The sequence below is a fragment of the Rhinolophus sinicus genome, linkage group LG05 (genome assembly GCF_036562045.2).
Source record: "Rhinolophus sinicus isolate RSC01 linkage group LG05, ASM3656204v1, whole genome shotgun sequence".
Classification (NCBI taxonomy): domain Eukaryota; kingdom Metazoa; phylum Chordata; class Mammalia; order Chiroptera; family Rhinolophidae; genus Rhinolophus; species Rhinolophus sinicus.
Window position 1 is genome coordinate 119,084,134 of NC_133755.1, and position 27,160 is coordinate 119,111,293.

The 27,160-nt window shown below is 37.2% G+C and overlaps 1 protein-coding gene across 10 annotated transcripts in view; it reads right to left on the reverse strand.

Annotated features, from left to right (window-relative positions):
* SNAP91 (synaptosome associated protein 91) overlaps positions 1-24,769 on the reverse strand; it is a 131,198-nt gene extending 106,429 nt beyond the window's left edge. For 3 of the 10 annotated variants that reach the window (XM_074333254.1, XM_074333252.1, XM_019729529.2), the window contains exons 1-2: positions 24,057-24,286; positions 23,042-23,201 (exon numbers count right to left, since the gene is read on the reverse strand). In XM_074333254.1, coding sequence (XP_074189355.1) covers positions 23,042-23,171 — 130 coding nt within the window. In that variant the 5' untranslated portion in view covers positions 23,172-23,201; positions 24,057-24,286. The other 7 variants (XM_074333249.1, XM_074333256.1, XM_074333253.1 and 4 more) reach the window with 7 other exon arrangements.
* Between the last annotated feature and the right edge of the window lie 2,391 nt (positions 24,770-27,160).

A 27,160-nucleotide genomic window follows, 5' to 3' on the forward strand; every position in this document is an offset into this window, starting at 1 on the left:
GCATACAACATATATACATATATGTATATGTATATATGTATACGCATATGTGTATGTATATGTATACACACACATTAAGTATATGATCACTTTATCTTTACTGCAGTGAAAGAGAGAACAAGAATTTTTAAGTGAAATGAAAAGAATATAAAAGCCTCTCCTTCATAGCCTTAATTTCTAGGGAAAAAAAATAAAACAAAAAACTGAAAAGATTTTACATTTGCATTAGAGAACATTCTAAGACTACATTTACTGATGAATGAATGCAGGGGGAAAAATGAAGAGTGGTCAGAAATTTAGATATAACAGGTTGTAGCAGTAACGAGGTCAGTCAGTAGGTCAGCCCGAGACCCCAGGCCACCCCCCGCCCCTTCCGTTTCTCCAAGTCCTGCACACCTGAGAAGCCCCAGCAGGTACCCCACACTACCTCTTCTATCCAACAGGAAGAAAAAGAATCAAGTTCCTAGTGCCACTGTAGTTTGGGGGGCCAGTAGGGAAAGATCTTTCTGATGTCTCAGAATGGAACTCAGTCATTTCCACCCTAACAACATCGTAACAATTAGTTTCTTTAGTAATTCAATCCTATACTTCACGATAGTTCAGGTACATTATGATTAATACAGGCTCTGGCAAGATACCTGGAGAACTTAAATACTTATCAGAACACTGTTCTAGACAAAAGTGGTTTTTAAGATTTCAAACCTTCAGTGTTCATAATTGGCAACAAAAAGTTACACACTACCCATGTCCACTTATATTTTTATTCATACAGACGAGCTAAATCAAAATGCAACCACCTTTTTCATAACACACATACAGTGCTTCATTATTATTCATTCTGAACAGTTCTTTACAAGGACACCACTTAACCTCCCTTCATAGCTCTCAGAGCTAAAAGCAACTTAAGTCAAATATGTTTACCATATCTTCTGGGTCACACAGCTAATTTATGTCAAAGAAAAAGCTAAACTTCTCTCATGTGCATCAATAAAATCTAAAAATTTACGACTAAAGAGTTTATCCTATCACAATTTATTTTTCCATTCATACCTATACCAGTACCTCTCTAGGACTTTACACTCATTAATAACCATAGTAGTAGATACATCAACTATATAATTCAAGTAAAGTTTTCAGTTTTCAAACTTTCTGTTGCGGCTACTTCCCTCTTATCCTACTCCATAACGTCCGATCTTCTAATTTTCATTTCCCTTCATTCAAGTGTATGAAAAACTTGGCACTGTTACATCCCACCAAAAACCCCAACTCTTCTTTAAAACTGTCCATGTCAAGAGCTTTGAGTGTGCCCTGCAGATAAGCAGCTTCACAAGTGCAGGATATTTTGGCCATCAGTTTTGCTCCATTATATTCTCTCCAAACTATTTTTCCTATTTCTGCGTACCTCCTCACAAACTTTTCATGCTCACCACTGAGAAGTATGATCTACAACTTTATGTGTGCTTTCTTAAGTTCCCTGGTGCTTAGTCTAGAAGTTTCTCAACACTGGCAGTACTGACATTATGAGCCAGATGATTCTTGGTTGTGGAGGACAGTCCTGGGCATCGCAGGAGGTTTAGTAGCTTCCCTGGCCTCTACGCACAAGATGCCTGTAGCGCCCTCCCTTCCTCAGTCTAGACAGTCAAAGACATCTCCAGACATTGTCAACTTTTCACTTTGGGGCAAACCTGCCCCTGTTAAGAACGGCTTGTCTAAAGTAAGAGTTTGGAGATCTCAAGACTGAAGTCAGGCCAGAGTAGGGCCTGGGAAAGCTATCCCAGCTTTTCTCTAGTTTCTGCTGTAGGCAAATAACTATGTTGTATCAATAACAGTCTGTAAGAACTGAATATATACAGTATGTATGGCATTTGCTATTGTGACCAAATAAGATTCACAGAAAAGGGACTCTCACACATGATCAAGGATAGCAGTTCCAGCTTTCAAAGGGGTTACAATTTAAGAGTTTACAAGTGTATTTAGAATGAGAAACACATTTGGTTGAACTATCAAAATTACCATCGTGGAAGTCAAAAAATGATTTAACAACATCAGCACTTTCACAGAATTCAACCTAATCATTTCTGTAGCAATGATAGGTCCCCACTAAATCCTACTGAACTATTTGACTTCTGCTGCCCCTTTTTCTCTTAAGGTCCTCAGGTCCTACTGACTTGGATTTTCATTTTTCCCAACAGCAGTCATTGTTTCTGATGAAGTTTTCCACCTATCCAGGCCCCGTGGAACAATACGCAGCCTCATAGCTTTCCTAAGACCCTGTAGTCCAAAAAGACAGAGAGGTGTCTATTTCCTATGTTTCTCTTCAGCTCTCTTCTCCCATTTATTTAAATCTCCGAGATAAAGAAAAATGATAGGTCTTCATATTTCTACTGATGGAAATGAACAGTTTCATATAATCCAGTCCTTCACAACTTGGGTTCCCCACTACCCTAAAACAACCATTATATGTAACAAATTAACTTACCTTTCATGCATCTAGAATGATATTAGTTATACACCATCATTGAAAGGATTGAGAAAATAGTCACTTATATTTTGCGTTCTGTGGTTCAGATGAGGAACCCCGGTTGAGAAAGGCTGACACAGGCTTCGTGCTGCCCAATTCCTGCCAATGAAACTACATAGCACTCATACCAAACTACGTAACTACAAGACCAAGAAAGCCAACACCTAGCAAAATATTCTATGGTCCTCAATAAACATTTGTTGAATATAGCGATAATAAATGAACATTTTTCTCATATTGAATATGGTAAAAAATGGTAGATTACTAGAAAAAATAAACACAAAACACGTGTTAAAAGTAATTTTGGGATATTTTTAAAAACCTGGTAAAAATTAACTCAATTTCAGCATGACGCTGCTCCCTTCACTCTGTAATATGAGTACAAAGGTCAGTAGAGAAGATAACAAAGAATGAGGTCTCAAATTAAAAAAATAATTTAATAGTCTTTGATATTACTCCTCAAAAAGATTCTAGATATATCATACTTTAATTTCTTTTTAATCCATGTCAAATACTTGTTTCCAAACCTCCCATTTCTTCATCATGTCAGTTGCCTCACCTTTCTATCTTACACATTCTATTTCGTCATTTAACTGTCCTCATTTTCTTCAGGTTATAAAATGCTGTCTTAAGTGGCTTACTGTAATTTTCTTCACTTTTTTTTCCCATTTACTTCCTTGCCATTTCTCATCATTACCTTATTTTCTTTTATATACTAAAAGATTTTATTAATTTTAACAATTTCCTTCTACTCAACCTTATCTCTAAACAGTTAAATTTTTCTTTGCATTATAATTAATGTAAAAAATAAAAAACGTATCTTTTGTATTTTATATTAATACTCTCAGGTAAGTTTTCTTGAGCATAAGGACAAAAGGGAGCATCATGTACTGCGGGTTTTCTAATGGTTATGGACAGCAATAACTTAATTTGAATGTTTTAATTTTTTTCCAGGGAGTACTTCCTAACACTACTATGCTGGATCATATCTCTTCTTGAGGAATGAATAATATTGTTATTCAAGACAAATGTAACATAGTCCTGAAGCACCTCTCCTTTAACACAGATCTTTAGGAAACCTGTGATCTTATTATCCTCCTTTTGCTATATAACTCATAAAGAGACAGAACACATTTTGAGATCTCAAAATTACTTAGGAAGCATTCATTGAAAGGTTTGTAGGTCTAAGGAAACACAATTCAGCTCAGTCACACATTAATAATAAAATACTTAATTCTCTGCTAAAGCAATAGGCACACTGAACCTGTTGTTTTGTTTCGTTGGTTATAGCTATACCTCCAAGGAAAGAGAAGGCTGACAGTCAAAACCCTGTGTATATTTCATAGGAGTAAGTTTGGAAACAGGAATAGCGAACATTTAGCTTGACAGAGACAGGTTAAGTCTTATAACTTTGGCAATTTCTGCTTTTCTACCTCATGCCCTAAAACTCTTCAATTTCCTCTCTTCTGCTATACACTACAATAAAAATGAAATGGGTAACATTAGTTTGGGCCCCCTATTAACTACAGTCCAAAAATAATTATTAAATTAGTATGGGAAAGGCACTAATATTTCTAAGAACTTTCACATCATATAAAGAAAATTATTTAAACTACAATATAACAGTTTTACATAAGATAAACAAGATATATATAATGAGTCATACTATGATGCAGAAATTGCTAATATTCTATTATGTATTTCAATTCTAATGATCTATTACAGACAATTTCTCAGGTTTTTACGATTAAAAGTTTAATTCAAAATTGGTACTCCCAAGACAAAGCAAATGTTCATCCTTTTCACACTTTTAACAGAAACTGGCCAAGTTTAGCAATTTTAAGAAATACATAGCAAAACACACACAAATAGTTTAAAAATAAAAAAGTGAATAATTATGACATACTTAAGATTGTGATAAGCTCTGTGAATTATAACCTCTCTGAAGTTATATTATACCTGGTCAAATAGTATATTAAATGTCACGAATTCTTAACCATAACTACATAACTTACTATTAGCTATAAGGACTAAATTCTTACATGCAAAATTTAAAATGATTCAATTATCCAGCTAACAATTTTTCAAAAAGCCTTCAATCCAAACAATGAACCTCAGCATCCTTAACATTATTTATTGACTAAATTTTGTTATATGGTTCTGATAAGTTTGGGTCACCTTCTATTAGTACTAAAAACTGTCAAAGTCCTTCAAATATATTTCACTATTAGTATATATAATATAAATTGAGATTCACTATGAAACTGATCTCACTTTTAAATCAACTTTGTAATCAGTTCAAAGTTTTTACTAAATATTTAAAAAGCTTTTCTTCAAGGACAATTCACTACTGTTTAATGCAAAACAATATATATTTAATGGCTCTCCATTTCTAGTCATGTCTTCAACTATAACCTGAGAATAATACAAAACCGTAACCATGAAGAATCTAGGCCCAACAATATACACTCCACATATTTTAGTTTTATCACTTCCTACATGTCTTAAACATTTCAGTGGATAACTACCATTATTTTTTTAAAGAAGCAGTAACTCTCTTTTACTAAAAGACTCTGCATTTCGAAAGTTTAATATCTGAAAAATGTTAAGTCTAAAACTATTTACCAAGTCTCAATAATTAGGAGATGATTTTAATCAAACACAAGTTATATTTTAATAATCCGTGCTACCATTTGCGAACAGAACAAAAACTAGATCATGACCCCATATAGTGAGGGTTTAACTGCCCCCATATGTTTTCATATCTTCTAGAAATAAACTATCATCTCTTAAGCAGATGACAAAGATAAGCACAGAGCAGCTGAGGCTGGGCTCGTTTTGCATATTATTACTGCACACAGTACCTGAAAGATACCTAGAAAGATAACTGTTGGGGCCCAAAATGCTTTTTCCTCCAATAACAATAATTTATAGAGCAATTTAGAGTTGAAATTTGGTTATTATTGCTGTTTTTAACAAATATATTCATTTAAAGTTTACCATATCCTCACGTTGCCTTAGAAAAGAGACTGAGTTAATTGGTCCAAGAGCACAGCCAGAAAGCAATAGAGCCTGGAATTATACTAGGTCCTCTGATCACAAATCAGTAATTTTTCTGCTGTACTTTCCATCACCACCCAAAGTCCTTAATTAAAAAGTATGTTAAAATAAAGGCCTCAATAGCTAATCATCAAAAGACATAACTGATGTGGGGGGAGATTGTTTCCAGTAATTTGCACCCACCCTCTCCACTCTCCCACCCACTAATTAGACAGAGGAGGGCCTTTGCAGGGGATTTGTCCACCTAGCTAATTAACTAATAAACTGCCTTGAGATCTCACCCCATTTTTCATTCCCCAAAATAATGTTTTAATGGGTTTTGTTTTGGATTATTGCTACTTGTGACACTTGGAGACACAGACAACAAGCAAAAAACATGCTGCAAAGGAAAAAAATGTCTTGCAATTAGTATCCTTGGTGAAATGCTAACTCTTCCCTCATTAGCTGTGGGACCTTGGATGGTCCCTAGCCTCTTTGGGCCCTGTTTTCCTCCCCTGGAAAGTAAGAATAAGCGTATTTCCCTTCCAGGGGTTTGTGAGGATAACAGCAATTGATCGCATACATGTGCCAAGCACAGTATGTAAGCCTTGCTTTCACTCTTACAGAACCCCTTTATTTTAATTCACTTAAATCTTACGGGAAAAGACAGACTGCTAATGCATTATACATCAAACAAAGGAATCAAGAATCACCTTACGTTAAAAAAGAAACCATATCCATGTAGGTACCTGAGTAGCAACTCAAAGAAAATTTCCTGGTACTAAAATTCAAATGTACATTGTGTAACTTGCATTTTTAAAGCACTGATTAGTATCAAATTTGATGGCTGCAGAAAGTTTAGATGAAAATCTAAATGAAAAATTCAAAACATCCTTTCCATGTCTCACAATAGCTATAAATGTCTCCATTAAATGCAAAATATAAAATCAGCCTTTTGCTATCAAACAGACCAAGATGAATCCTGCACTTGGCACTATCCAAGTTGAAGGCCAATTCTTGGTGTCTAGGTAAATCCAGGGAGCAGTTTGCATTAGTATCCAGTATGGATAAATTGCCTAAACAAGTTATGGCAAATCTATTTCATCTTAACTGTCACCTATGACTGACAGTAGAAATTCAAAGCACTGTATATGGATGCACTTTGAGGTCAAGTGAAAGTTTTGAAGAATGTCAGGATCAATTTGCAATGTCTGCCAAAAATGGAGGAATATATGGTGAGTCTACTGACCAGCCATTAGTTATCCATTTCCAGAATCATCTGGCTTCACTGGAAAAAAAAAAATTCACAGTAGCTATCCCATTACTAGATGCTAATGATCACGTGATGGTGGCAGTGAAATCTCTGGGGCAAACTCAGTGGCACAAAATAAGTGTTTTTAAGATACAGGTGACAAATCACAATCCAATTTCTTTTTCTATGGACACGGTGAAGTTAATGCTGTGTGTTCACATCCCGTTTCCTTCTCCTTCTGAACTCACAGCCAGACTTCATTTCCCACCTTTGCCTACATTATTGGAGAGCCCACTGAATTCTTGCCAATGGAATACAGGGGAAATGATGTCTAGTCCTTGACCTAAATCTTCCCCCACAATACAGTAGGTCCTCACTTAATATCATACATAGGTTCTGCAACTTTAAGTGAAATGACATATAATGAAACCAATGTTACCATAGATATAAGCAAGAGCTGAATTCCTCCTACTGCATCTCATCAATAATGAAACAGAGTTGAAAGGAGTGCCGTTATCTGAGGACCTGCTGTATTCCCCTTTCTGCCTCCCTCTGTCAGACAGATACATAGAATCCAGTGGAGAACTTTAGGTGATAAAATCCCTAGATAGACCAAGCCTTCCACAGAAGACTGTGATATGAGCAAGAAATAAAATTTGTACCAGGCCATTATCTCTTGGGATTCCCAACTAGGCAGTTCTGGTTGAGACTGACAATCATAGTCTTACGCCACATAATTCAGACATGTAAACCATGACCTAACCAAAGCAAATCAGAATTCTTCCCTATAATTTTGTATAACTCTAGTTGTAAGAAGAGAATTCCTTTTTCTTGCTGAGGTTGTGGTGATGTGAGCCTTAGTCCATCATGTTTCCAGACTCATTGAGAAAGTTCATTTGTGAGAATTAAGGAGGTGCTCCATCACTATTGTGTGAACTGGAGGTAAGCGAAAGAGGAGGTGTAGGGAGAGAATACTGAGCGAGCACCGGAGAGGCCCAGCTTCATCCCTGTCTTTCTCTCCGTTACAAGGGCAAAAATGATCCTCTTTTTGCCTGAACTAGTTTGACCTATGTTCCTGTAACCCATAATAAAAAGTCATGATTAATATGGATATAAAATAGAAAGTAAAAAATCTTCAACCCGCAGACAAAATATTGGCATATATTCTACCAAAATATATATTATGGGCATACACACTTTCAAAGAAATGAAAACCAGATCATATCAATTGTCTTTCCATGTTAAATATGCTTTAAGAATCTCATTTTCCAAGGTTTCCCAGTATCTTATTGTTTGGCTACACCACCATTTTTTAATCAACTATTTATGTGTATTTAATTTTGCATTCCCATACACTGTATATATTGCTGCAACAAGTACCCTTGAATGAATATTTTTCTCTATTTTTCCATTTATTTAAGATAAATTTATAGCAGTTAAATTGCTGGATCAAAGGATTTTCAAGAGTTTTGATCAATATTACGAATCCACACTCCCAAATATTTGTACCAATTTACACTCCCACCAATTGAGTGCCCAGTTTACACTCTTCTTTTTCCATTTGAAAAAGTAATGCTGAGTTCAACCAATGGCATAGGGAGCATTCTCAGGAACACTTCTGAGTTCACAGCAGGCTGAACGAAATGATTAGTATGACCCACAAGAAGGATCCAAGTCACATCTCCATTCCACTGAGATACATATATAGAACAGACCCTCGACAGAGTAATGTTGCTAGATAGCACACGGTTCTTCACAAAATACAGTAAAATATAACTAAAAGTTAAATGACTCCTTTGGAACAATGATAAGAGAATTCTTGTGGGAAAAACAGAATAGAAAACCACAAAGCAATGAGGAGATGCAGGTATTTAACAGTCCAGCCGTTTCATTAGCACAGCCTCAAATCAGCCTTCCATTGAACTTCCACGGCTATAGTTATGCTCATTCAAGGGTAGTCAAAAACAGAATGTTAACCCTTACAATACTTAATGAAGAGACCAGAAAAACCTGAATAGACTGCAACCCTGTTGCGTTAGGGAGACAAAAAGAACAACATTTCATCAAGCTGTGGTCTAACTGAATTATTTAGCTAGATGATAGATGATTTGTAAGATGTACAAATTGATGCTAATTAAGTTGATAGGGAAATTACAGGAAGTTTTAAAATTTCATCTCAGGAAGAATCAATAGAATCTTTCATGACATATTTTAAATATTTATCTTGAGGAAAACAATTACAGAGGATGGTGACATGAAAACAACTGGCTTTGGAAAGAATAGGAGAAAGGTAAAATTCTTCACTTGGATATTTTCTTAACCTAAATTTTTAACTTTAGCTTTTGTTCTTTAGTGTTAACAGACTAACAAACAAACCCAGTGAAGTATGGCATTAAAATACCTAGATATACTCAGTATATATGGTGATGGGGGGTTTATTTTGTTTTAGTGTTTCAAATTTTTAATAGTTAAGCCTAATATATAAAATTCTCTGATTTCAGTGATGATACTTAGGAATGTTATAAATTATGTCACCACAATCATAAACCAAATTAAATAGCCTTTAAAGTTTAACATGCAGTTTTTAGAAGACTTTCAACTAAATTACCTAAGTCTGTAATCTTTTTTGTCTTCACTGTTACTAATGGCATAGGTAGCATTCTCTGGTGTCAGCACCATGACTCAAGAACCAAGCAATAGCTAAGAAGTGGGAAAAGATACAAAGAGGTCAGGCTCGGAGGAGGAGTCCTGGACCATCAGGAACTGACTGATGCTGTGCATTGTGTCACGAGTGCCCTGGGTGATGCATTTATGGTGACTCTGAATTCAGACTGTTAAAATGTTTGTGTGTGTGTGTGTGTGTGTGTGTGTGTATGTGTGGTATAAGATCTGACAGTTAAGTTCGTGAACTTGTAGCAACAACATTGCTAACTTTTTTTTGATAGCAGAGGGATTATTCATCATGAATTTGTACCAACTGGACAAACAGGTAACCAAGTTTACTATTTGGAAGTGCCGAAAATGCTGCGTGAATAAGTTAGATGACCTGAACTTTTCACCAACAATTCATGGCTCTTGCATCACAACAATGCACCAGCTCACACAGCACTGTCTGTGAGGGGGTTTTTAGCCAGTAAACAAATAACTGTATTGGAACACCCTCCTACTCACCTGATCTGGCCCCCAATGACTTCTTTCTTTACCCCCAAATAAAGGAAATATTGAAAGGAAGATGACATTTGATAACATTTGATGACATTCAGGACATCAAGGGTAATACAATACAATTCTGATGACCATTCCAGAAAAAGTTCCACAATTGTTTTGAAGTGTGGACTGGTGTCGATGCAGAGCTTCCCAAGGGGAGTATTTCGAAAATGACCATAGTGATATTCAGCTATGAGGTATGTGGCACTTTTTCTAGGATGAGTTTGCGAACTTGTCAGACTTTGTATGCATATATATACACACACATACACATATATGTTTAAATAATTTTTCATTTCCTGGGTAGGAAATGAAATATCGATATTTTCTGGCATAGATACAGCAATCAGAAGTAGATGAACACAGCAATGACCCACGGGGGCACCTGCTCTAGGCAGATAAGAATTACTCAGTATTAAGACATATGTAATGCATGATATTGCCTCTTTGGGGCTCAGCTTCCTCATCTGTAAACATGAAGAGGTTGGACAACTTCTAAGAGTCTCTCCAGCCTAGAAGACTTCCCAGATCTGGCCCCTGTTTACAACTCAGCTCTCATCTCTTAAAATTCTCGGCCATCTTAAACTCAGTTTTTCAGCAACACTTAAGTTCTTTAAATTCCTAAAATATGCCTTGCTCTTTCTGAGCTTCTTCCTAGATCACAGACAATGCAGCAGCCCTTATCCACACCTTACTGAAGTTAAATCCCACTCATTCTTCAAGTCGGGCTTACACATCACTTCCTCTGCAATGGACCTCTACTGTAGTCTTTGCCTCCCCTGTTAAAAATCTAATTCTTTTTGCACGACTTGTAATTATTTGTTTTATTTTTCTGTATCCCCTACTAAGTTGCAAGCTGTCTGATGCTAAGAGTTGTGTGTATCTTGTTCACCATGGTATCCCTGCCTCTTGGAACAATTCCTGGTATTTAGTAAATACCCAAATATTTGCTAAATGAATAAATAATGGGATTGTGTTAAATAAGCTACTGAAAGCCTCAATACTGGAAGTAATTTATAATTTCTCCAAACAGGTCATTAAAGGCCAAATTAAATATGGTAACATTTATTGCTCTCTTTACAAAGGCAAAACAATCCGAAGCTTTAGCTTAAGCTTGTCTCCTTTCCTTACTGCTTTTCTAAAACCCTTAAGTTGTTAATGGTAATATTATCAAGTTAGGGAATAGTATCACTATATACAGTACATAACATCATTTCAGTGAAACTTGACAGTATGTAGCTACTTCTGAAATAATGCTTTACTCCCATAACTATCCTTACTATTTATAATGTACATACTTACGAATTATAGAATGGATATTGAAAAGCAATGCTACCAAACTCGACCCAACTCAGAACAAACTAAAGCAAGTGGGTGCATACATACATACACACACAAAATACTAACAAAGAATTTTCTCTGTATTACTACCTAATATCTACTATCTAATCATTGGTGATATGCACCAAGAGACGTGCACACAAGCTTTTAAATCCACAACCAAAACTCTCTTCATATCAAGAATATAAATTTCCCCAAACTAAACTTTTATCATATCATATGAATGTAAGCATTGAGAGACCTTCAGGAAAAGCACATTAATATCTACATTGGCAATTTTATGTTTCTTTTATTTGTCTGTTTTCCTCCAATATTACATACTTCTATTGCTTTCATAACTTTGAGAGAAAGTGGATCAAGTTCAACTCCTTGTTCTTCTGGAAGATTAGCAAGTAAAATTTTTAAATACAAATTTTATTTTAAAAAAGGGCCTAAAATTTGGTAATTGTAAAATGTGTAATAAAAAATCATTCAACAAATGTTTACCAAAACCTGCTCACGTCATATGGTTTTAGGGATAAGGTAGTTAGAGATAAGCAGCCTCAATGCAACTGCAGACCAGACAAAGAAGAAAACCATGGAATAGAATCCCACCACAGCTCTCTGAGTGATCTGACAGGTAGAGGTACATATGCACAGCAACCCATCTAAGCCCTGAGAAAGAATGGCTAAAGCTAGGGTTTAGATATGAGATTTAAAAAATATATTACAACACAGAAACAGCATTGCAAAGGTCCCAAAATAATGCATAGTGAATCTAATAACTTTCAAAGCTGCTCAGGAATGAACTGTGTTGTGTGTGTTGGGGGGAAGAAGGTTGGTGGGGGAGAGGCAAGCACAGAGGATAGGAAAACAGGCTGGTTCCATTTCTAGCGTACAGGTAGACTATCAAGAAAAAAAAATACCTCATAACCTAGATTAATATGATAGGCATTCTTCCACATAAGCAAGGTGCCTATTTGGAACTGAGACCTCCACATAAAGCTGGGATCTTCAAAGAGTTACTCCCTTAGCAAACTTGGCGGGGGGGGGGGGTGTGGTGTGGCGGGGGGAGAAGAAGAACATCTCCCAGCAAAGAAAGACAACAGAAAATCTTGTCCCACTCAGTCTAGATTCTTAGTAGATAAAAGGGAAAAAATATCTCTGGGGCATTTGTAACCATGGCTTTCTCCTTGCTCAAGTTTGTGATTCACATTTTGACTAAAGAATTATATTCCTCTAGCCAAGACCCTCAGAGTCATACATGTTTCAAAATTTAAGACTTTTCAGATTTTACAAAAGTAATATGGTACATACACCATATATTAAGCAACACCCCAGTATAATCTGGACAGCACACAATAATATGACAACATTTCTATAGCTCAACACATGAAACTTCATGGTAGGTAGTATAATGGTTATATCAGGTCAAATTTTGCCATAAAATAATTTACAAAAAAAAAGGTCTTTTGAGTTTTTTGCATTTTCAAATCATGGACCTAGCTACATGAGAAACTCCAATAGCAGACATTAACTTAAGATGCCCCCAAAATAGCAGCACTTGTAGGACCTAACAGAAGCAAACACAAATCCTCTTTAGATGATCCTAGGCTTCCCAGAATTCCCACAGTTGAAATCCTAGTCAACGTGATCTCAGAGTCTAAAATTACAAAACACACGAGGACACAAATCATGACTGAGAGGCAAAAACAACAGCAGAAACAGAACTTCATGTAATGGATCTATCTATGAGATACAGAGTATAAAAAGAATTGTGTTCAAAATGGTAAAAGACATAAATGAGGAATTAAAAAATGTGAGCAAGAAATGTATGTGATCAAAAAAAAAAAAAGAAAAAAGAGAACAAAGTTGAAAAGCTTCAAAATGAAAAAATATAAATGAATAAAATTAAAAACTAAGGATGAGTAAAAGCAGACAAGAAAGTGCTAAAGAGAATTAATAAACTGAATGGAAGATATCTGAAAAACAAAGCATGCTGAACAGTAAAGAAAATATTAGAAACTATGAAAGGTGTATTTAGAGATATAAAGATATAATGAGAAGGCCTACCATATGTATAATCATATTTGAAGGAGAGAAGAAAGAGAATGAGTGTAGGTAACAATTAATGGTAACTGAAACATTGAGAATTTTCCAGAATTTATGAGACCTGAATTTTCAGATTCAGGTAACCCAAGTTCCAAATAGGATAATAAAAACAAGGTTATATCTAAACACACACATACTACAGAAGGACAAGACAAACAAGATTTTAAAAGCCACCACAAAAACAAAAAAAGGTACCTAAAGACATTAGGAAGACTAATAGTTGACATCTTAAGAGCAACAATGGGAGCCAAAAGAATGCAATATTATCTTCAAAGAAAAAAATAACTGTCAATCTAGAATTGCATATAAGGACAAACTAACTAAATACAAAAATAAACTTGAAATGCATTAAAGACTTAAATGTAAGAGCTGAAACCATAAAACTCCTAGAAGAAAACATAGGTAGTAAACTTTTTGACCTTGCTCTTAGCAGTATTTTTTAGATGTCTCCTCAGGCAAGGAAAACGAAAGAAAAAATAAAAAAATGGGACAACCTCAAACTAAAACATTTTTGTACAGTGAAGGAAACCATCAACAAAACAAAAAGACAACCTACTAAATGGGAGAAGATATTCACCAATGATACATTTAATAAGGTGTTACTATCCAAACTATATAAGGAACTCATACATACAACTTAACAGACATACACACACACACAAAATCCAATTAAAAAATGGGCAGAGGACCTGAACAGATAACATACAAATCGCCAATAGACATATGAAAAGATGTTCAATGTCACTAATCATCAGGGAAATGCAAATTAAAACCACAATGAGGTATCATCTCATACTTGTCAGAATGGCTATTATCAATAAATCAACAAACAAATGCTGATGAGGATGTGAAGAAAAGGGATCCCTTGTGCCCTGCTGGTGGGATTGTAAATTATGTAGCCACTATGAAAATCAACATGGAGATTCCTCAAAAAATTAAAAATAGAACTACCATATGACCCACCAATTCCACTTCTGTGTATTTAGCCAAAGGAAGAAATCCAAATCACTAACTTGAAAAGATATATGCACCTGTATGTTCACTGCCGCATTATTTACAATATATGGAAGCAACCTAAGTATCCATCAATAGACAAATGGATAAAGAATATGTGGTACATATATATAATGGAATATTAATCATAAAAAAGAATGAAATCTTGCCATTTATGACAACATGGATGGACTTAGGCGGTATTATGTTCAGTGAAATAAGTCAGATGGAGAAAGGCAAATACCATATGATTTCACTTACATGCAGAATCTAAAAAACAAAATAAATGAAAAAAGAACAATAGATATGGAGAACAAATTGGTCACCAGATGGGAGTGGGGGATAGGTGAAAGAGGTGAAAGGGATTAAGAAGTACAAATTTCCAGTTATAAAAATAGTCACAGGGATATAAAGTACAGCACAGGTAATATAGTCAATAATATTATAACAACTATGTATGGTGGCTGATGGGTACTAGAGTTATCTAAGTGATCACTTCCTAAGTTATATAAATGTTTAATCACTATGTTGTACACCTGAAATATAATATTGCATGTCAACTATAATTTAAAAAATAAATTAAAAAGAAAAAGGAAGAAAGAAAATCTTAGACATAATGAAGGAATGGTGAGCAAAGACGTCAAGGTGGATACAACTAAATAAACACTGCATATATTGAATAATAACGTTTAGCTTTAGGGTTTAAAACCATGGTAGAATTACAACACTGGACAATAATAGCACGTAAGTAAGAAGTGGGTGATTGGAGTTAAAAGTTTCTTTTCTTTGGGAGGAAAAAAAAGAGACGCTGATCTACTTTAGACTTCAAGTATGCATGTTCAAATTTTAAAGATAATCACTAAAGAACAGAAATAATATATACAGCTTCCAAACTACTGAAGGGGAAAGTTGGAATTAAAGCAAAAACTGAAGTAACTGAAAGGAGGGGGCAAAAAACAAGCATGGAGAAGTGGTAAGGGCAAATCACTAATGATTATATAACAGTAGTTATGGTGGTAGTAGGAGCAGTAATGATACTACCATGTTTCCCTGAAAATAAGACCTAACGGGACCACCAGCTCTAACATGTCTTTTGGAGCAAAAATGTAAGACCCAGTATTGTATTGTATTATGTGTTGTATTATATTACACCAAGTCTTACATTAAAATAAGACTGGGTATTATATTATATCATATATTATTATATTATATATTATATAAGACTCAGTCTTATATTATGTTAAATTAAGACTGGGTCTTATATAAATTTTTGCTCCAAAAGACGCATTAGAGCTAATGGTCCGACTAGGTCTTATTTTCGGGGAAACACGGTAGTAGCAGCAACAGTAGCAAAAACAGCAATTGTACTAGTTATGGTTAACAGTAGTGGTAATGACAACTGATGTTTTTTCTACATTTATGTGTCAAGATCTGGGCTAGGTCTTTTACACGCATTATCTCTCTTGTTCCTCACCAAAGGTGAGGTTGCTACTATTATTAATCTTCATTTTACAGATGAGATTTATTTCTGATCTAAATGAAGACAGAAGACAGCTAAAGAAGGAGACTTCAGAGAGTTTTTAATAATTAATAACCCTCTGGACTAGAGAGATGGGGGATACCTCCCAGGTCAGTGGCTTGCGCATATGGGTGGGCAATGCCTAGTACCTAACAGCAATTCTAATGTTTGAATGAAGCCAATCAAAGTCGCAATATCCAAAGAGGGGTAGAGTTGTGTTTGTGTTCTTTGGAATGGTGAGCTACTGTTTCAAGAAGTTTGGTTGTGAAAGAAAAGCAATGGATGATGACAGGCTGACTGCTGGAAAGGGTCATAGAGTCCAAACAGAGTTGTGTGTAGGTGGTTTTGTTTTAAATGGAGATAATTGAAAATGTTTATAAGAGAGATAGAAGGGGAGGTTAACATACAGACGACAGAGGGAATAAATGATAAAGGAAAAAGGAGAATTATAATTTAAAATAAAATTGCTAACTCTACAAAAATAATCAAATGATGAGGCCCAAAAGCAAAACCACACGAAGCAGGCAAAGATCCAGCTTCTCACTCTTGAGTAGCCAGAAATAGTATATCATAAAATCCTTTAGAAGATATTAGATCCTAGATGAGAGTATAAAGGGTCAAATATATGGTGATGGAAGGAGAACTGACTCTGGGTGGTGAACACACAACGTGACATATAGATGATGTAATACAGAATTGTACACCTGAAACCTACGTAGCTTTTACTAACAATTGTCATCCCAATAAACGTTAATAAAAAAAAGAAGATATTAGACCCTTCTTAAAGGTGCATAAGAGAGAAACCTTGAGGACATGTGGGCTGGCGGTAGGGGGTCCTCACACACTTGGGAGAGCAGGAAGACAGCTATAGAAAGCTGTGGGCTTTAGGGTACAATTCTCTTTGGTTTGTGCCCTAAGAAAGACTCCATCATTTTTTACTTATAGGTCATCATGCAATTGATATTGGGTATGTCATTCAACTATTCTCCCTTTTATGAGAAACAAAAGATAAAGCACATAACATAAACACCTAAGAAAAAACAGCCAAAATTTCCCTTCACAAGTAAACAATATATTCCTCTGAAAAGAGGAAGGGATTTACAATATTTTTAATGGCAAGAAACGTGGCTTTTCAAATTATTTAACTGCACTATGATTATACTTGAAGGTTCTCTCAGTAGCTGCTGGCTCAGGAGTTGAGTCACCTAAAATACAACGCTGTGAGGAAAGCATCCCTGACCCTGAGGGAATAGCGGGATACAGTATGTCACTTCTGACCCTCCTTACCAAGTTATTGAAACCAAGATAAGCTCCAAAGAACACTCTAGCCTAGCATCAATAAATTTGAAGAGAGGAAGTAAGATATTTAAAGGATATTTATTTGTGAAAAGCTGAGAGATCCATGGCAAATAAGTATCCAGATTAAATTACAAATAAGACTTCAGTGGACATCTATTAAACATTGAAACTAATATGGCAATGTACCAAAAATCTAGATTTTAATCTAAAATGCTACAAGCTAATTTTGTAGTTAAGATCTGAATTTACCTACTACATGCATAATTTTACTTATTTTTATATATATGCAATTTTTTAAATCACTAGAGCAACTTTCAAAAAATTAATTTGAGTTACCAATTTCATAATGGTTTTAAGAAAATATCTGCTAACCACATTGATTGGCAAAGGGGGAAAAACATCTAAAATGACCCCAATATATTTAACATTATACCATAAAAAAAATATTTATTTGAAAATGAAGATGTAAGAAGATCCAGTAAGAAATCCTTATTGTTCCACTGGCTAGTAAAAAGCCTCCTTAATTACTTCAAGTCATTTTAGAAGCAAGCTCCCTACTATTGCCTAAGACTCTTTGCCACTCTTCTGCTTCCCTGGCTCCTGCCAACCCCTGAATCTCGCATGATCCCTTCTCTCCCTTCTTGGGATGCTGAGCATAGACTGAAAACATCACAGGACCACGCAGATTGGACCCCTTATAGGTTTATGATATAATAATAATAAGCTTGAAAGCTTTTCAGAAGTGTATCTTCTTCATCTCTTCTTGAGTGTCTAACAAATAATATGGATTGTTCTAAACCATCTTCACATTTAGACTAGGTCTTCTGATGAAATTAAGAAGGAACGGAGTATGCCTTGATACAGAAAAACGAAATATATATTTAGACAATAATAAATAGTTAAATGAGAATAACTGGAACCAAAGTAAAATATATTTACAGCAAGCTAGTGTATGTCTCATATTGAAAGTTGCTTTAGTGTTCAGTAAACTTTTATACATTGTTCCAATTAATTTTATTTAATAAACTTTGCTTACTTTTTGGATCTTAGCATTGTAAAAAGCTCTCTAAGTTCCCACAAATATAAATATGGTTTTAACTGAATTTGTGCGCAAATAGCATTTCTATAAATCAAAATATATTTTATACCAGAGGTGTCAAAAAAACATATACACATGTTAAGAGCCATGTATTACTTTTCGAGTTGAATTGAATTACGGCAGCAATGTGTAGTATGGTGTTCGCTCAAAAGATGGCGTTAATCAAATGAATGCTAAGTGTCACCATGCGACAGCAAGTTAAAGAAAATGGCAGAAACACTGTTGTCGTTTGAGGAGCACAAGACCATTTTGAAGTGGTATTTGAAATTCGAGAATGTTAACAAAGCACAATGACAATGGAGGCGTGAGTGTGCAACAGAACCTCCAACACACCTAACAATTGCACACATTTGTAAGTTTGAGATGCATGGTACTGTGTGAGCAAACTGAAACGGCATGTGCAGCGATGCAAGTGGACACCTTGGTCAGCGTTGCTCAAGCAGTAGTTCCCCGTAATCAGAAGTGTCTGGACGCTGATGGTAACCACTTTGAGCACCTCTTGTAATTGCAGAAGTCAAACGTGACTTGTATTATTTATCTTTTGTTATTGGTATATATTTAGTATTACAACTTTAATACAGTTTTTTCCTTTCTTAAAATGTGCATACATTTATTTTTGGCACCCTATGTATATACCAAGCAAGTTTATTTAAAGCAAATGAACTTAGGTTTAAGTTTTCATTTTGTTTACTCACAATTTTTTTTTTTACTTATTAGCAGATATTTCATGAATATAATTAAAGCAGCAGGAATTTTGTGGTTATGTGCCAGTATTTCCCTTGAGTCTAAACACAGACCATATGTCACCCTACCTTTATCAGATATTCTTATAATAAATACAGTCTTTTTTTTTTTTTTAACGTGAGCGGAAAAGAATCACTTATAAAATGAAAATATCTCTCAAACATAAGATTCAGAGCTTGAATCACCTGCTTATTATGTGGGATAAGCTCATTATTAAACACCCTCAAGAGGTTTAGAATACATACATATACATATAACTAATAATCAATTTGGCTTTTCATAAGGTTTGGTTTGATGTCAGTAGTAAAGTCTAAATTTGAATTTTGATAATCTTAAATAAGGTACTTTACAGCCTATTGTTCATAAGAACTATTAACCGAAATGAATCTTTGTATCAGGGCTGCAAAACTTTCCAAATTTTCCTTCTGCAGGTGTTACACTTTTGGCCAACTTTATTTTTTTTCTTGCTGTTGTTCTTTAACCTTGACACAGCATTTGGGTAGGTACTGGGTGCCCTACTGGATCTTGTTACTTTATTTGACTTGAGCTATCCTTCATGCCATCAACTACAAAACAGAAGAAAAGCAACTGAAATGTACAACAGTTGTAACCAAGAGGCAAATACTTGCTGGGTCTTGGATGTTTTATGTACTATCAAATAAGTATACAAAGTTACAAGGGAAAGGAAGTGAGGATGTGCAGAGGGACCCAGAAAAACTGTCAAACTAACATTGATTAGGTGTTTAACTTTCATGGGCACAGGGCAACACTATTATAGTAGGGTAGAGTATGGAATAAAAGTTTTACATAATCCAAAAGTACTTTAAAATATGTAATGCTTATTTAGATTAGGTTAACCTTAACCTTTACATTTACTATATCAATGCTGATTATAGTGAAGCTTTACGGAATATATTTTTCTCTAAGGAACATAATGTTATTGAAAAAAAAATCTGAGAATGTCTAATTTATCTCCACCTTCTCACCATATGTCATTCTGCCCCAGATGTTAACAAATAATTTCTTCAAATGTATAAATCATGTACCATTAAGTATCATTTTATAATCACCATAATTAACAATTTTCTTGGCCTATTAACCTAAAGAGAAAAAAAATTATCTTTTAAACCAGTACTTTAAATAACATTAAATACACTTTTCATAAAGATTTTGAGCCTGTTCAATTAATCTGATATCTAAGAGAAAAAAAATCACAGAACCATAAACCCTACTCTTATATAATCTTTGAATCCAAACTCCAAACTAGAAAGTTATACACAAATCAAACTAATTATAAACTTTTTTTTTTGGTTTGTTTCAAATCCCCAACTCTACATTTTGTGCTCTTTTCCTCCCAACTAGTACTCAATAATTTCAAAATTAAAACACTAACTTTAAGAATGCTTCAGTGTCTATAGGGAAAATTAGTTACGTGTTTGCATGTTTAACACCAGGTGTGACTCACTTTTATAACTGATATATTACTAAAATCCTGTGAATAAATTACTAAGGCAGTTTACTGTTATTTAATATGAACTTCACAAGGAATTTTGAGCAAAGATGCCCTCTTACAATGCATATAACCATTATTTATATACTCAAATTTCCCATATCATCTTTTCTTAAAATAGGACACATCAGTAACGTGATATTTATCTTCCAAAATTCTACCCTAATGATGGTTTTAACTGTATATAATTTATTTTATGACTTAATGGAAAACTAAAATGCTGAAAAGAAAACCCAATACTCCTCAGTACTTGGCATTTGATCTTTTTTTTAAGTAACAGAATTAAAATTTTTTAATGCATATCATAGTGTGCGTATCAGTGCACATGCAATGAGTGTGTTTATTGTGATGCTCAATTTCACACAAAGCCATGCAAACAGGATGGGTGTTTTGAAAATCAGACCATTCAGGCTAATATGGTTCCTTTTTCTCCCTCTCTCAACAGAGAATGTTACTAAATAAACTGCAGATGGCAGTTAGTGCAGTGGTTAAAAGCTTTGAGAGTTAATTACCCTCCATGAATCTGTTAAGTAGTGATAAATTAATAATGTAAAGCCCAGTGCGTGGCATATAGTAACTGCTCAATAAACGTTTCGCTCATAGGATTATTCAAATTAATAATTCAATACCAGTTCCTACTTCAGCTGCTTTAAATACGGAATCTTACCCTTATGTCCCACATCTTTAAAATCCCCACTCACTAACATATGCTGCAGATGCTGGAAAACCTCCCACCTTGAAAATTTTAAAGAGACTTTTCCAGGTCTAAAAGATTAAGGTGACTACATATACAGATATGGAAAAGTCCATCTTTACCTGAATAATATTTTCATGAGATGCTCAAAATGCAAATATTCTGTGAAATGCATTGATATATCGATCTATCACATTCATAGCATTTAGCAAATCCATAACCTATAGTTTTTTTATTATGAGGCTTTACTAGACTGACACATACCTTTAAGATATGAGTCATCTTTCCAGAGTTGGGGAAACTGATGGAAAGATTGCTAAATGATTCAGCATGCTGCAGCAAGACAAGCTGGTCATGAATTTGTAATTTCCACTTCTGTTAGGTGCCCTAGCCCTGGTAGTCTCTCTCATTCTGTATTGTATACATAACACATGATGCCATAATAAACAAATGTTGTTAAAAATTCCCCCAGGAAAGGAATACTGGTGTTTTTTCCTTAGACAAGCTAATAGAAGCAAAACCATTCAATCTAATGAGACAACAGGTTCACATGGCTGGATAACCCTTTCAATGTCCAGTTGTAAGTTTCAAGTCTGCTTATACAGTTAATAGCACTAGAGTCAATTCTAACACTGGTGCCATTTTTTTCAGCAGCAACAAGGCAAACACTGGGGAAGGCCTGAAGCAAAGGAAAACCAGGAAATGGGCAAAGGAAGCCCGATGAGAAATGGCTATACCTGTGTTTCTCATACCAACACTGACCTTTACCAACAAACATCGGAACAGGACAGATCCTAAGCAGGTCAAAAAGTCTGAACAGCAACTCCAGAATACACTCTGATGTAACCTTATTTAATAAGGAGCCTCACTGGCTAAAGCAGGTGAAAGCCTTTTTCTAAGGGTCCCTATTTGTCCTTCAATAACAAAAGATTTACTGTTAATCAAATAAACATTTCAGAAATATAAAGATTCCAAGTTACTTTTTCCATCAAATAACCAACATGGGGAAAAAATATTATGAATCAAATGTTTTAATCTAAAATCGCACTGTCTCAAATGCTGGGAAAGTACATCCATTTTGTGACCACAGCAAAGTCATTCCGCCCAGTAGTTTCTGAGAATGGGACAAAGAAGTGTGCCAGGAAGTGTCAAATGAAATCGCCATTATCTATGAAGTGCAATTTCCTCATTCAATAGCTTGAATTTATTTGTTTGGTGTGGTTACATACAACAGACACTCACCCACCCACACTCACAGACCAAATCTCAGCAGCACACTGAAAAAGAGGATACTATTCAAAAACTATCCAAAACATATTTAGGAAACAACTAGGGTGACAAGTTTGACCTTCCATGAATCCATCTTTTGTTGTTATTATGATCGTGCAACCCCTGATTTCCTCTAACCTGGAAGAGGTGGGTCTGGAGAAAGGAAAAAAAAAAAGCGAAAAATGCCTAATCCAGAACGTACAATTTATCGGTATCTTATAGTATTTATATATGTTTCTCCATCAAGACCTTGGAGGTCAATAGGGAAAAAAAAAGGCTCAGAGACAAGGTTTCAGGGCTGACCCAAGGAGACACCTCCACAGTTGGAGATTTTGAGCCCAGGGGCAACACCGCTGGGAGTTCTGAAGGCCGCAGCATTATGGACAGTGAGCCGAGGCTGCACCGCAGGCATCCAAGGCGCGTATGCCGTGCGCATGTCCCACTTATATAAAGAGATGCTTACAGTCCAGGTGCTTTTTCTTGGGGCCCATCACTTCATGAGTGGTGGCTTTGCAGACTGCTCTGGCTACAGCGGAGCCTGTCACGCTGTACTGAGCCGCGGCGATCCGATCCGTGAGCGTTTGGCCCGACATTTTCTCAGTCTGCTTCTACTGTCTCCTTTTCTGTGGGGGAAGAAAGGGGGAGATGGTCCCGCTTTAACCCGCAGACCCTACCCTCGGAGTACCCAGGCCTTTCTTCCTCCAGCCACACGGCGGCTCTCTTCGCTGTGCCCGCCCTGGTACCACGTCTAGAGCCAGCAACGCGTGAAGCCTCGCTCTTGTGGCGCGATCTGGGGGTCCTGAGCAAGGGTAGGTCCATCACGGAACCCCAGCGCGGGCTCGGGTCCCAACCTGGTGACACCGTCCCCGTCCCAGCCCCGCTTCACTGTTTCGGCGCCCCCCTGTCAATCAGCACTTTGCCTGCAACCTGATCCCCGGTTCCGGAGTGGCGTGCGTCGGGGTTATTCCCTGGGCGCCGCACCCTCCGGGTGCCCACCTCTCACCTCCCCGCCGCAGCGCTGCCTCCTTGCAGCCCGCAGGCTTGGGAGAATGAATCGGATACTCAAGCCTTGGCCGCTTCCCTCCTTCTCCTCCTCCTCGCGCTGCTGCAGCAATGGGTTCGTCCTCCCTCGGTCACAGTACAGATTATCCTAACGTTGCGCCATATTATGCCCTCGCCTCCCCTTTCCGCCTCGCCACCGCCGCCGCCCTACGCCCGGGCCCCCTCCCCTAGCTCCCAAATCCCCGCCGCAGGCGCCTCTCCGCTCTGCGGAGGCGCCAGAGACCCCGAGCGCCTCGCCCTTCCTGGCAGCCGGGCAGAGACGGGCTGACAGCCCAGCCCAGCCCCCAGCCCGCCCTCGAACGCGCCGCGGCGCTGTCACCCCGCCGCTGCCCTTCTCCGCGCCCTAGGATTATCCTCTCCGGATCCCCGCATGCCCTCCACGAGGGAGGGGGCCGAGCCGGGCCGCGGGTACTCACCCCGCCCGCCGCAGGTTGAGCGGAGCCTGGGCTGCCGAGGAAAGCCGCGCCGGGTGGGTGTGTGCGGCCGCGCGCGGACCCGGTACCCCGGGGCGCGATGCCTCCAGCCCTAGCCCGGCCCCCGCCCTCAGCTCCGCGGTCCCTGCGCCCGCAGCCCGTGGCCCCAGGAGCCAGTGCCCGCCCGCCGCCGCCGCCTCCGCCAGAGCCGCCGCGTCTCTCTAGCACTCCGCGCTGCGTCCCCATCCCCGCCCCCACCTCAGCTGTGGCTGCTCCAAAGAGTCAGATGACGACGACAGACAAACCCGGGCGAGCTCTCCACGGAGCGCCTGGCTGCCCCCTCCCAGCTACTCACACACGCCGTCCCCTCGGGCCGGGAGCTTACAGGCAAGGGGGGGGCCGCACGCGAGCATCCCCGGCAAGCGCGAGCAGAGACCGTGGCAGGGAGGCCGTCATCCACCCAGCAAATCACCCTCCGCCAGGCGCCCAGCAGCCCCTCCACCCGCCCGCTGGACCCGCACCCGGCACGCACTGCGTGCGCGCGCGCCGCACACACCTGTCCGCCGACTGCGGGATGCGCCGGGATCCGCGGGGGCGTCGGCGCAGCCCAGCCAGTGGGCTTCCGGAGTTCTGCTCGGTGAAGGCCAAGGCTAGGGCGTGGTCGCGGTCTGCGTGTCAGAGTCCAGCCCCTTCTCCCCGACATTCTGTCTCACACACGCCCTCCTGTCAAACGCAGTCCTGGCCCAGATGGGCAGGGGGATTTTAAAATGTTAGATTTCTGCGGGCCAACCGCACCCGTTACCTGTGCGTCCTCAACTTCTTGAAGCTCCTCTACTTGTTTTAGTTACAATTGGGATCCAGGATGGGCAGGTCATTCTAGCCACTTGAGTCTTAAGAGCTACGAAGGTCTGCTGCAAGGACGAATAATTAACAAAGCCATTAATCGAGTCCCAGATTATATTAAAGTAATCATTTGGGTGTGTAAGGAAAACGCTTTGTACCTTTAAAAAGTAATTTCTGCCAATTATATATAGTGTTTGAATGTCTTAAGTATATTTGAATTGCATACGTGAATTTCTAAATGGGTTTGGACTTGGTTAATAGTTTCATGTGTTGACATTTTCAATTTTTTTTTTTTTTTTTTTTTTGCCTTTACCTTAAAAAATCTTTTGAGTTCTCAATGTAGAATCAGGATCAGAACTTCGGTTGTGAATTTTCTTGACATTTTTTTCCTGGCCACAGGTAGCCTCTATTTGGCCTCCAGGCAGTAAAATGTCTGTCTATAGATATCAAGGTTTTGTTGTGCTCTCCTTTCTTTTGCCGGGTGCAATGTTCAGTATGATTTCATAACTGTTGGGACTGACTCTAACATTGATTGGAAGCGTGATGACTTAAGAAAAACTGCCCCAAACCACCATTGTCAGGTCTCATATAACAGTCTTACCATATGATCTAGAAATAGCAACCTAGGTATTTATCCAAGAGAAATAAAAACACATCTACATTAAAAAACTTGCACTCCCATCTTGTAGTAGCTTTGTATAATGGCCCCAAACTGGAAGAAACCCAAATGTTATTCTGCTGGTAGATGGATAAACAAAAAGTGGTATGTCTACACAATGGGATGCTAATAAGCAATAACAAGGACCAGATGAACATGGCTGAATATCAAATGCATGACGCTAAATCAAAGAAGCATAATCCAAAATGCTACATGTTGTTGTGATTCCATTTAACTAACATTATGAAAAAGGCAAAACTATATAGAGACAGAAAGCATATCAGATGCCAGGGGTCGGGGAGCAGATCTACTGCAAAGGGGCTGCAAGTAGCTTTTTGGAGTGATAGAAATGTTCTGTATCATGATTGTGATGATGGTTACACAATTGCATATGTTTCTCAAAACATCAATTTGTACACTTAAAATTGGTGAACTTCATTACATGTAAATTATACCTCAAGAGATCTGATAAAAAGACCTAGAGTGGCAATATTAATATAAGACAATGTAGACTTCCCAATAATGAATATTAGTAGGGAGGCACAATGTTAGTAGGTAGGCACATCATCACATTTTATAGATAAAAATTCAACAAGCGTATGTAATAATTCTACATGTTTATCTCCCTAGCGACAGAGCTTCACAATAGGCTGAAGCAAAAACTAATAGCATTAAAAGGGGAAACAGGCAAATGCACAATTATACTTAAGGGTTTCAATACTCTTTTCTTAGTAATTGATAGGACAGATAGAGAAACCTATAAGGGCATAGATGACTTGAAATAACCATACCAACCAATTTTACATAATTGACAACAGTGGAATACATTCTTTTTGAGTGAACATGGAACATTACCAGGATAGACCACATTCTGGGCCATAAAATTAGTCTCATAAATTTAAAAGGATGACAATCATGCAAACCATGTTCTTTTACTACCATGAAATTTAACTAAAAATCAACAACATATCTGGAAATTGCTAAATATTTGCTAATTACACAACACATTCTAAATATGGGTCTAACTTTCCCATAGGAAAATTAGAAATTACTTTGAACTGAATGATAATGAAAATGCAGCATATCAGAATTTGTGGGATGCAGGTAAAGCAGTGAATAGAGGGAAATTTTTAGCATTAAAATACTTATATTAGAAATGAAGAAAGACCTGAAAATCACTATTTAAGTTTCAACCTCAAGAAACTAGAAAAAGAATAAATTAAACTCAGCATGCAGAAAGAAGGAAATAATAAAGAGTAAAAATTAGTGAAAGAGAGAATAGACAAATAATAGGCAAATTAATGAAACTGAAAGCTTGCTTTTTAAAAAAGATCCATAAAATTGATAAGCTCCCAAGCCAGGCTGAGTAAGGAAAAAAAGAGATGACACAAATTTTCAGTGTTAAGAATTAAAGAGTTAAGTAGATCCTATGGACATTAAAAGGATAAGAGAATGTTATGAACAACAGTATGCCAATAAATTAGACAATTTACGTGAAATAAGGAAATACTGTAGAATAGAGGTTCTCCAATTGTCCGATAGTAATGTTGTGTCACATATGTTGCTATTAGTTAAAAGGTTTTGAGCAATTAACATATTTCCAATA